Consider the following 12,832-nt stretch of genomic DNA (forward strand, 5'->3'; position numbering starts at 1 on the left):
TCCTCAGTGTCCCTTCCCTTCTGGAGTGTCCCTTTAGTCTCTCCTCTGATCTCTGCCAACTTTGTCTTTCTCTCCCTTGCTCTGGACCTCTTCTAAACATCTTTGTGTCCCTCTTTACTCAATTTATCCTGTCCGTTTTTCCTCTTAGCCCCAAGATTTCACTCTCCCTGTTATTCTTCACCCTCTTCCAGTTGGCTGCCTCCCACTCTTAGGTCACCCTCCCCTTAGGAGCCTCTCCATTCCCAGCCCCTTCCCACATCCTTTCTTAAGCAGCCACCTTCCCTTTTCCTTTCCCCCACAGCCCATCTCTAGTTCATTCTCCTCTCCTCTCCCTAGCCCAAACCAGCTAAGTCCTATCCCATTTTTATTTGGGTGATTATGATAGTAGCTGAAATTTATTCACAGCCTGAATTTTACAGCTGCTCCTTCCTTTCTTGTTCCATCCACCAAACACACCCAACCTTTTCAACATGAAAAATTCCTTACACACAGCATTTCATGACCACATACATTTGTATTTCTTAGAACAAGACAATACTTATGCTGGCAAAGATGTTGAATCAACATGGACCCTAAAGCTTTCAATACACTGAAAAGCAACATTATCTTGCATGTCTACAAAGTACGCATTTGTTTTCACAAATGTGGCAAAGTTTATCCTGACAGTTAGGACTTTTTCACCAAATCATAGACATAGATATGGAAATCATCATCAAACTTGATGAAATACACAGAGGGTTTGGCTTCCACTTGGTGAATGACCATTCCGATCCGTTTGGAGCCATCTTCTTTGGTATATTCCACATGTTTACCTATCAGACCATCTACAACTCCTCCTGGCTCCCTTTCTGCGAGAGGAGACTCATTGGACTCTGGCATGATACGGAGGTCTCCTTCTTTATAATCATCTAGAAGTTGGTACATGTACAAGACAGGGTCTTTCTCATAGGTAATATAAAACCAGGCTTTCATGATTGGTGCTTGGGCTAAGACCATTCCTCTCCATTCATCCTTAGAACCATGCTCATCCTCAAACATATGTTCCACAGCTTTACCAATTATGGTATTTGCAAGGTTTGCATCACTGACTTGAGTTGATGCCACCCTGTCAGAAAGAATTTTAAGAGACAAAACTCTTTCATCTCTGTGAAGTTCCAGTCCATAGACACAGTCAATTCCATCATATTTCACCAGATAAAGAGAAGGATTTATAGGCACCTGATCCAGAACAGTTCCTTTCCACTGTGTGATGGGTTCATCACCTTCCTTCCATCCATGTGAAATTCTGCAGCCCACAATGTTCCTGCGGGGCTGGGACGAATGTCTGCCTCTCTGCTTCTTTTGGGAGGCTTTTTTCTTCATCATGTTTGCAGACCCAGTGGCCTTTCCTGCAACAGCCCTGGTTTGCTGCCCTTCGGCCTCCTGTGAGTTGGGGGTTTTCATGTCTGCTGGAGGAGGAGAGAAGATAAGAGAGAAACATTGAATATGCCATAAGGTGAAGTTCTGCCGACAGCGACATCTCCATGTGCCCTGCGCCAGCGCCTAAAATTTCCCCATAAGCCTGGCAGTAATGCTGGAAATCCTGGCTGTGTGCCTGAAAGTGCTCTCCCTTTTAGGTTCCCTGAGGCTGTGGTGAAAGGCGGCAGTGACAGCGGCAGCGGCAGCAGCAGTGGTGCTGCCTGGGTTTAGAAACTCTGCAGGAGGGGGCAGACTACGTCCTTGTTCAGAGACCTCAGCCTCTGTCACCGCCACTGACGCCCACTCTGAATCCCCTGCAAAACCCCATATCCCTCCACAGCCCTGACCCACATGCCCTCACTCACTGTCGTCCTGCTCAGAACACCCCAGTAGTCTGCTACTCACATGCCCCCTGTCTACCTCCACTCGCTTTCTTGGCCCCCAGTGCCCTCGGCTCCCTGTGCTCATCTTCAATATCTTGCCTGCTTCCTAACGCTATGCCCCTTTCCTATTGCCCTTGCACTCCCCCTTCCCACCCTAGCCTCACCCGGCGCCTGCCTCCACCCCTTATCTCTGGCAGGAATCCATCCCAAACCCCTTCTCTGTCCCGGCGCCCACCAATGGCCTTTCCTTTCCTGGCGTCCACCGCCGGGATCTCAGGCTTCACGTGTGCAAATTGGACACCTCGCAGCTTCCTTTACAGTGAGTCTGTTTGCAAGCAGGATAGGCAGGCGATGAGCTGGGTGCTTGCAACAGCTGGGAGGGGAGGATCCTTAGTCGAGGAGCTCTTTCAGAAGGGCGGAGGAGTAGGAGAGGAGGATGGCGGCGGTGTCTTCAGCACTCTGTTCTGAGGCCCTCCGCCTCTTTCTTGGTGGCGGCTGCCCCTCTGCGACATCGGGATCCCACCAGCCGCTACTGGTGCAGTAGTCTCCTCCCTTTTTCCGTAGCGCAGCTTCCTGCCAGGAGAGAAGCCTCCCCTTCCTGCCAAACACCGCCTGCCCCACCTCAACTCTTAAGCCCACCACTGCTCTGAGCATGGGAGGTGCTACTTGTCTCCCGATCCCGCCCCTTTTCCAAATCTGAAGCAGCTGGGCTTGTAATCCTTCTCCCTATTGCCCCCTCCTCTTTCCTCCCCGTTTCAGGGTCCTGTTTCTCCTGTGCACCTCCACCTCCATCCTGTAAGCGTCCCTGTTTCATCTGCTTTCCATCTACTAGGAATTTGTCTTTACTTTCCCCCAGTGCACTTATGTAGTTATTTTTCATACTAAAATGTGCCTTTCCTATCATTTACAAGGATTTTTGGTAGAAAGGGAGAAATGTGCTCAGTCTGCCATCTTGACCCAATCTCTATGTAAGCTTTCCTTGTAAGTAAGTGTGTGAGCTCAGTGGTGTGTGACTCTTGGAGTCCCCATGGATTGTAGCCCACCAGGCTGCTCTGTCAATGGAATTTTCCGGGCAAGAATACTGGAGTCAGTTGCAATTTCGGACTCCCTTCCCGACCAAAGTTTGGAACTCCTGCATTAGCTGGCAGTTTCTTTACCACTAGAACAACCTTACTGGTTGGACTTACTGGTTGGACTTGATTTCTTAAGTCCCCTTTCTTTTACTTTTACTCTATTGCAAATGAATTTCCTTCACAATGTTAACATTGTGGAAATTTTGGAAAATTGATATGAAGAAAACAATCAGCTGCAATTCTAGCTCTCATTCCCTAGGGTTCCCAGTCATATACTACCACTCATTATTTGTTTTGTCATTTTTTCTAGGATCTTACAAAACTAAGATCACTTTGCATAGGCAAGTTAATACTCTGTTTTTTTTTCCTTATTGATTATGCATTTTCTTAAAATATTAAATATTCTGAAAACCATTATTTCTCTTATTCATTCATCAAATATTTATTGAGCACCTACTGCATGTATGGCCTTTGGTTGATGAAACTCAGTTTTACAGGGGCCACAATTTAATTTCTCCCATTACTGAACATTGGGATTATGTTTCCACAATAGCTGGTAATTTAGTCTATCAGAAAAGAGAGCTTCATAAAAAAATAAGTTTATAAGAACCAATTAGATAAAATGATGGAGAATCAATGAAGAATTATTCTTTAAGGAATGCTGGAATGATTCTTTAAAAATTTGAAGGAAAAATTTTACACTAAATTTATTCTAATATCAATAGATTTATTAAAATGTAAAATGCAACAAAATAACTCAAAACCAACTAAACAAACTCAATGTTTAGTGGTTATTAAATACATATAATATCTGAATCAAGTGATAGATTGAATGTTAACAAAGCAACAAAGCTTAAAATAATTACTAAAAAGGAAAGATCAATAAAAAGCTGATTCAATTATCAAAGTATAAAATATTAATATTGATTATGAAAAAAATTCATATCTAAAACTGATGCAAATAAAAGTTCATACAATTTTTTTAATAGAAAGCAAATTTCAGACATGCTTTAGTTCATGGGAGAGTTTATTTCCAGCTAACTTTTATTCCTTGGAGTCCCAACCAAAAATTAATGGGATTTGCCAGGACTCTGGATTCCAATTATCCTTAGCTTCAATAGGGTGTCATAACCTCTTCTGAGATAAGCCTTTCAGCAGTTCCCTCTAGAGTGGTTAAACTTCCTCAGTGAGAAAACATCCACCAAATTCTCTGTCTCTTGGACCTGTTGTCCTCCATATCTTGGTTGGGAAATTATTTCCTATCATCTTACTTTTCATATCAACTATTTATAATAGCTCCACACTGGAAATCACCCAAATTTCCATAAATGGTAGATGGCATATTTGTGGTATATCCATTCATACAATGGACTATCATACAGGATTGAGAATGAGTAAACTACAACTGCATGCAACAATTTGAATGAATCTCACAAATATGTTGTTAAAAAGAAGAAACAAAAGGGCACACATTTTCTTTCCAATTTATTTAAGTTTCAAAAATCAATAGTCTATTATCTTAAAATTTAAAAAAAAGCAGTTATTCTTACAAGGATGTTTTCAAAATAGATGGTAACAATTCACATTTCACTGGTAATTGATGAAAGAATGCATGGAGGCTTTTAAAAAATTTTCCTCCTTTCCATTTTTATTAATAAATTTTAAGAGCTTTATTGAGGTATAATGACCTACAATAAACTTTCATTTTTAAAGTGTACAATTTGATGAGTTTGACACAGGCATACATCCATGAAACCATACCCACAGTGATGATAGTGAACAAATCCAAATCCTTAACTTTCCTCATACCCCCTTGTTTATCCCACCATCCCACACTTACTTACTGCCTCCTCTGCTTATCTGCTTGCTGTCACTGTAGGTTGAATTTCATTTTCTACAATTTTTAAAATTTGTATGGGGATATAGTTGTTTTGCAATGTTGTTAGTTTCTACTGTACAGCAAAGTGAATCAGCTATTCATATACAGATATGCCCTCTTTTTTTTTTTTTATTTCCTTCCCATTTAGGTCACCACAGAGCACTGAGTGGAGTTCCCTGACTTATACAGTGGGTTGTCATTAGTTATCTATTTTATATATAGTATCAATAGTTATATATGTCAATCTCAATCTCCCAACTCATCCAAGCCCTGTTTCTCCCCTTTGGTATCCATACATTTGCTCTCTGTATCTGTATATCTATTTCTGTTTTGCAAATAAAATGATTTATGCCATTTTTCTTGATTCCACATAGATGTGCTAATATTTTTTTTCTCTTTTTGACTTCACTCTGTATGACAGTCTCTAGGTCCATCCATGTCTGTGCAAATGACCCAGTTTCATTCTGTTTTAGGACTGCATAACATTTGACACAATGGAGACATATTTTAACATGTATATATAGCAAGAATGATTCATAAGGATGATATGCAGCAAAATGTGTTGAATTGTAACACATTGCAGCCTAGCATTCAATCACACTTTTTCTGGTAATAATATGTCCTTCTTCCTCTTGGGAACAACCTAACTCTGACCTTTCAGAGCACTGAAATACTGTCCAAGTGACTGTTTTATGACGAGGTATACAACCTAGTCAGAGTCAATGAAGCACAATGCTATTTCTGCACAAACTGCTGGGTGTGAAGTAAATGATCTTGTCCACTGGACATGAGTGAACCTGAGAGGATATGAAGATCGAGCTGCTCTATTTACCCTACAATGGTCTGGAGACTGAGGACAAAGCTGCACAGAGACAAGATCACAGCAAAACTAGGCAAAAGAGGGAGACTGTTGTCCTAATGACACATTCTGTACCTATAGGTGGTCATGGCCACTGATTTCCCAATATTCATCCCACTCTAAAAGTTTATTCTAAGCTATTCATGGTAATGCTACTCCCCCTGCAAGTGGTTGGCTTAGCATTTGGCATATGATCTAATCTTGGCCAATTAAACATGATAAGGTACTTCTGAGGAAAAAAAAAATTATTCTTAAGGGAAACAGAAAATGGTGTTTCCTTTTCTTCTTTAGGGCAATGCTATTTCTGTATATGACCGTTGGAATCAGTAACCAGCCTGAGGACAAAACCAGCACATTGAATATGGCTTAGGAGGAAATGAAAATACTCTGAGCTCTTTGTCATTTCATTTAGCTTCTGATCATACCATTCCTGGAGTCCTAGTTCTGACTCCAAGTTATGAGATAAGAAACTTCTTTATAAGTAAAGCAATTTGAGTCTGGGTTTTAATAATAACAATACTTGAAATGGAAGGTATCTGAAATGGCAGAGTCTGTTTAATAAATGTATGTGCATCTGTGTTTTACACATAAAAATACACTCATACATAAAAAATAGTAAGTCTTATGTAGGATTAAGAATAAATAAAATTTGAAGGTAGAAGTTAAATTTAAAATTTGCAAACTCTTAGCATGTAACTTTATATTTTTTTGAGTGGCTTAATGGAATTTATTTACTTACATGAATTATAATGTATAAAATCTGCAAATTAGCTATATATATATTTATATCAGTATAATCAAACTTTACAAAATACTTCAAATCTTATTTTTCTAGACAAAGCAGAACACTTGAAATTTTACATTTCTTAAAAGTATTTTCAGTGAATTTGACTTTTAACTTTTACTTCATATGAGAAAATAAGTTTTAACTAGTGGTTAGATGTTCATTCATATATTATTGACATTTTTTCTTTTCATCATTTGACATAATAAAGGACATGCTGAATAAATTTTGTAGAATTAAATAAATACTATTTTTATTTAACTCTCAAAGCCCAAGTCATACACAAGGACATAGAGGACAATATATAAAGGCCTTCAATGGCAGCCAATAGGCTCACATAGGTCACTTCTCAAGATATGACTTCAGAAATGAGCAATGATTTGAAAGCCTTCCAGTCACAGCCATTATTTTTGCTAGTATTTTGTAACACTGATCTCGCATACACCTTGTATATTTCTATAAACTCAATGTCAATGTTGCTCATGCTATATCTGAGAAAACCCAGTGAGAGTAATTGAATTCTAAAGAATAAGATTTTTTTCAGATACAGTTGAGCTTTGGAAGGCCACAAGCCATTCTAAAGCTAAGACTTTCTTTTTCACCTCCCAAACAAAGAGTCATTTTCTTCCCCTTTGTGGGCAATATCATTCTGGTTGAGAATTCGTGATCTAGAGCTTGCAGGGTAAAGCAAGGAGATTGGGTTGTATGTCAACTGTAATAGGAAGCTTTTGGAGAATTTTAAGCGAGGTGATATAATCTCAATTATATTTTTAAAATCTCACTCCAGCTATTATGTTGAGAATTGAAAGGAAAGCAAGGAGATCTTCATTCCCAACACTCAATTTAATCAAGCTTAAGGTTTTATTATTATTATTACTTTTTGCTCAGTTGTGTCCAACTCTTTGTGACCCCATGCACTGTAGCCTACAAGGCTCCTCCCTCCATGGGATTCTCCAGGCAAGAGTACTGGAGTAGGTTGCCATTTTCCTTCTCCAGGGGATCTTCCTGACCCAGGGATCGAACCTGGATCTCCTGTATTCCAGGCAAAAGCTTTAACCTCTGAGCCACCAGGTTTTATATTCTACACTAAATCCTTTAGTTACTGAGATAACACATTTCTCTCCCTATCTGCCAAAGCATCAAGTCATATGCTTACTGCTTTTGTTTTCAGTTTGTTCTTCATCATTGGTTCTGGGGTTTTTCTCACAATCTTTAAAGTTCAGCTATAAATTTAAAAGGAGAGCTGTCATATTTCATCCAACATTTTAAAGTGATTTAATAGAAGAGTTTTCCTCTACCTACACTTTATTCTTTTTTAAGCCTGTGGGTTCATTAGCCACTCTTTTAGTCAACTAGTTGTGCACTTCTTTCCCTTCATGATGGATACAAGAAGATTACAGGGGAGTCAGAGGAGTCATGCCCATATTTTGTGAGAGCCCTCCTTCAATACCTACTGTTTTTTCTTTAATGAGTGAGCTAGGTGGTTCATGGCTTATTTCAGAATCCTCTCAAATTGATATTAAAAATGACATTAAAGCCACACTTAAACATTAATTCTTTAAACTATAACACATTGCAAATTATGCCCAGGTATGTTGTACAACATATTAACAGTACAAGGCAAGAAATGTTGGGTGAGATGGATGAAAGGAGTCACTACGTACAAACTTCCAGTTATGTGTCATATAGACATAATGTACAGCAATGTGACTCTAGTTAATAATATTTTATTGCATATTGAAAGCTGCTAAGAGAGTAGAGCTTAAAAATTCTCATCACAAGGAAAACTATGAATGATGAATATTAACTGGACTACTGTAATCATTTTGCAATATATGCAAAATCAAAATATTGCACACCTGAGACTAAATAATATTATATGCCAATTATATACCTCAGTAAAAAGAAATATTATTTTTTGAAAATAAAATGCAAGTTATTTTTGCAGACCCTCATTCCCCTTACTTCACATCTCCCAATAACTTCTATAATGTGAGTTTGATAGGATGGATATATGAGAAACCTTTTGAGTTGTTTCTTGTAGTTATCTCTTTTAGGCACAATCTAATCTACTTTAAGACAGAGTAAACTTTAGACTTGCAGCGGTATCCAGCTTTGCCTGTGATTGAGTGACGTATGAGGAAGTACCTGTGGCCTCAGAGCTAAGCATGTCCTCCAAGCCAGCTTTATCAATTATAAAGGAAATATTTTGACCTCCATTTGTGTCATTATTGTGTCTGTTCCTCAAATGGTTAAAAACTTGCAAGGAGAAAAGGGGCTTTATTTATTTGTCTTTTGGAACCTCAATCCAAACATTATGTTGAGCTGTGGAACAATTTCAATCTGCAAGTGAAGGAGCAACAATTATAGATAAGCCATGGCCTGGCATTATTTCTTCAAGATAAATAGAGGACCTGGATAATTAGAGGATGTACTGTCATCTCTAAAACATGAAAGAAAACCTTTGGTATTCCAAATGTTTGTAAGTGCCTCTGGTAATAACCTGGAGGAAAGGGTTGGGAGATTCTGACAGTATTCCTTTAAATGTAATGCATGCCCAAACCAAGACTGATTGTGTGACTCCCATTAGTAATTAATCACTAGTACCATACCTACATCCATTTTAACTCAGAAAGGAAAATATCATCTGGGCTTGGGGAAGGAGGATGGAATGTTATCTAGGCAATGCACTTAAAACAATGTTACATTACTATAGGCACTTTTACTAATAAGAAAATTCAAGACCTGTCCAAAACCCGCCTCCTTTTGAAGAGTCAGTTATGTTAAATTCTTTACTAACTGATTTAAACCAATGATAAACTCTGTTGGGGGTACCTTCTGCCCATTATCATGAGAGCAACTATTAGTTCTTATCTGGTTACAATAGAAGGACTAGGGAACATTCCAAGGAGGTGAAGCAAAAGTAGGAATGTATACAGGCTTTCTTGGACAGTTTCTAATTCTCACTTCATCAGCATTATATACTCAATTTAAGGAAGGAAGAGCCCAAATGCTTCATCTATTCTTTCACTTGGGAAATTGTGTGGCTCAAGGATATCGGGAAACCTAATATTGTAAGTGACACCTCTTACATTTCCCTTCAAGCAGATATCTTGTCTAAAGGGCAAATCGGGCATGCTACACTATACTGTAAAATATAGTGAGATAGACCAATTTTGGGCTTTCCTGGTAGCTCAGTGGTAAAGAATCTCCTGCCAATGCAGGAGATGTGGGTATGATTCCTGGGTTGGAAAGGTCCCCTGGAGATGGAAATGGCAACCCATTCCAGTGTTCTTGTATGGGAAACACCTTGGACAGAGAATCCTGATAGGCTATAGTCCATGGGGGTCTCAAAAGAATCACACAAGACTTAGCAACTAAACAATCATAAAAACAAGACAAATTTCACATTACACATAGGGATGCCAGACTGCTTTAAACCATATCTGTTACCTGGATTATTGAAAAAGTCACAAAATTATCTCACATTTTCAGTCTGCACCCCATTACAAACTAGTCTCGAGTGTTGCCACAATAAATAATGTGCCTCTGCTTAAAATACTGAATGGTTCCCCATCACACACAGCATAAAAGTCAAATTCCATTCTTCTCCCAGATCCGCATCACTTCTCTGAGCTCTCTTCCTTGGTATTCTCTACCTTGCTCACTCAGTTCCAGCCATGTTGGTATTCTCAATATGGCTTGAACATGTCAGGCCTACTCTTGCCTTGGGCCTCAGCACTTGTTGTCCCTCTTGCTGGAATGTTCCTTCCCTAAACAACCACAGGGCTAGTCCTCTCAATGCCTTCAGGTCTTTACTCAAAAACTGTGCTCTCAGTGAGGCTCTCTCTGGACTCCCTATCTATCGAATTTCAGCCTCCTCCCTGGAATTCCAGTTCCCCCATTCTTTGCTTTATTTTTTCTTTCTTAACATTTATCAGTGTGAAAATACTTTATATTTTACTTTTTGTCTCTTGGCTACTGTCTGTCTCCTACACTACAATGAAAGTTCCATGAGGGTAAGATTACTTTATCTTTTTATGACCATATCCTAATCTCCTGTCTAGAAGACTGCCTGGCAGAGAGCCACCCTGAAGTAAGTATTGGTGAGATGAAGATAAAGCAACCAAAATAAAAACCAAATGGGGTTAAAGTAAGCCAACGGAGGCCTAAGCTACCAATGCAAATGCTTCCAGGGGACATCTGGGCATTTTATGAGCGTGAAGCAGGCCATCCGGGGGCATGGCCTACTCGAGAGAGTATTCTGAGTTTAAAATGGGCTGAGCCTTTCCTTAGAGTCAACTGCTTGTGTCCTTGTTGGAATGCGGGCCTCAACCCTTGGTCTATCGTTTTGTTTTCTCAGGCAAGCCAAGAATGTGGATTTTTGAAATGTGAAATCCCCCAAACGTCTATATAGCTAATTTTAAAACGGAGAATGATAAAAATATGATTGACCAACCAAAATATGACAGTGGGCTGAAACTGGCCCATGAGTGGCCTGCAGGTGTTTGCTAGACTGAATTATGTGATGTAAGAAAGAAAACCTATCCCTGCTCTGGTGAGGTGGGCTTGTCTTGTGGAATTCTTGAGGCAAACAGCTTCAGATCATGTTGGGTGGAGAGAATGAACTGAAATTACCAACTTCTTTCCACTCTGGGAAGCTCCCTGCCTCCCCCTCTACCTGCTATGCCTGGAGTTATTGGCCAGAAGAGAGACACCAGAATTGTTTCTTTGAGGGCAGTGAAGGGTGTGTAGTGGGAAAACCAGAGAGAGTTTTGAAGCTTTTCCCACAGCTGAACTGGGAGAAGGAAAGAAAGAGAAGGACAAAGACCCATGTATTGGGACACCATACCTCAGAGGGAATTTATTGTGAATTACCACACCCTCTTCCCACCATCCACCTATGTGGCACTATACAGTGGAAGGACTTAGTTATACAAAGTCACATCTCCCTGCTGAACTGCCCATGCCACCTATCTCACCTGGAAATAGAACTGCACACATTTCCAGCACAGTTCCCTGTGTGCTTGAAGTGGGCAAGACTAGTCAGGAGGTACCGTGAAGGGTCAGTAGGCACTGGTTTTGTTGGGATATTGCCAGAATGGGGTTTCTGGAGGCAGCAGACCTCCATCTGGTGAAGCACAGGCAGGGGGACAGGGGTGGGATACCTGTGGTTTCAGGCAGGGGCTGAGAGAAGCGCGGGCAGTCAAGTATTCCCCATGCCCTGGAGAGAAACCTTAGGCTCAATCCTTTGTTGCTTCTCTTCTGTAAGGACGCAAGGCATAGCCCCGGAGGATGAAGAGCAGTGAGAGGAGTGCAATACCTGGGTCGAGCAAGTTTCCATTTTTCTGGATAAAATGCTTTCCAAATGCAAGGTGGCACATCTCTTATGTTCTGAGAACTCCACTAACTCATTCTTGAAAAAATCGTTTATTCCGTGTAGGGGAAGTGAACCAAGAACTTCAGGCCTGAGATTTCTTGATCCTGGGTCCTCTGGAAACTACGAGGAAACTGCCCACAGCCCCTCTGCTATGGAGCACCATGCAGTGCGTTTAAGCTGAGGGCTGGGCTCTGCTCAGCAGGTGTGGCATGATGTCCCTGATATAATAAAAGTCTTTTAAGTATAAACTTGGTTCCTGCTTAACTCTTGAGACTGTCCTGTCAAAATTCCCCTCTAGGGAAGCTCCAATCCATGTGGTTTGTTTGTTGCCACATCCTTTGTGCACAGAGCTAGGGAGGGCAACTTGGATACTGCCAGAGGGCCTAGTTTTCTTGGGTCTTTCCATCTCTCATAGGCTCCACACCTCATACCCTTTTTTCTCTGTTCTCACTCCCTCTGTCAGTCTTTCTTCTTAGAATTCCTCCTTCCTCAGTGTCCCTTCCCTTCTGGAGTGTCCCTTTAGTCTCTCCTCTGATCTCTGCCAACTTTGTCTTTCTCTCCCTTGCTCTGGACCTCTTCTAAACATCTTTGTGTCCCTCTTTACTCAATTTATCCTGTCCGTTTTTCCTCTTAGCCCCAAGATTTCACTCTCCCTGTTATTCTTCACCCTCTTCCAGTTGGCTGCCTCCCACTCTTAGGTCACCCTCCCCTTAGGAGCCTCTCCATTCCCAGCCCCTTCCCACATCCTTTCTTAAGCAGCCACCTTCCCTTTTCCTTTCCCCCACAGCCCATCTCTAGTTCATTCTCCTCTCCTCTCCCTAGCCCAAACCAGCTAAGTCCTATCCCATTTTTATTTTCTTTTTTAAATATAAATTTATTTATTTTAATTGTAGGTTAATTACTTTACAATATTTTTATTTGGCTGAATATGATAGTAGCTGCAATTTATTCACAGCCTGAATTTTACAGCTGATCCTTCCTTTCTTGTTCCATCCACCAAACACACCCAACCTTTT

At 40.4% G+C, this 12,832-nt stretch overlaps 1 protein-coding gene across 2 annotated transcripts; it reads right to left on the reverse strand.

The window, feature by feature from the left end:
* Positions 1-494: 494 nt before the first annotated feature.
* Positions 495-2,468, reverse strand: LOC129638679 (spindlin-2). 2 transcript variants are annotated; one of them, XM_055563260.1, is made up of 2 exons: positions 2,077-2,468; positions 495-1,448 (listed from the first exon to the last, which is right to left on the reverse strand). In XM_055563260.1, the coding sequence occupies exon 2, from the start codon at positions 1,441-1,443 to the stop codon at positions 667-669; it is 777 nt and encodes a 258-aa protein (XP_055419235.1). In that variant the 5' UTR covers positions 1,444-1,448; positions 2,077-2,468; the 3' UTR covers positions 495-666. The 2 variants fall into 2 exon arrangements, with proteins under 2 accessions (XP_055419235.1, XP_055419236.1); XM_055563261.1 differs by having other exon boundaries at positions 495-1,445; positions 2,077-2,467.
* Between the last annotated feature and the right edge of the window lie 10,364 nt (positions 2,469-12,832).

This window comes from Bubalus kerabau, chromosome X (genome assembly GCF_029407905.1).
Source record: "Bubalus kerabau isolate K-KA32 ecotype Philippines breed swamp buffalo chromosome X, PCC_UOA_SB_1v2, whole genome shotgun sequence".
NCBI lineage: Eukaryota > Metazoa > Chordata > Mammalia > Artiodactyla > Bovidae > Bubalus > Bubalus kerabau.

Bases quoted from the DNA above. Each gene is read 5' to 3' on its own strand.
- LOC129638679 (XM_055563260.1), bottom strand. From the start codon at position 1,443: ATGAAAACCCCCAACTCACAGGAGGCCGAAGGGCAGCAAACCAGGGCT.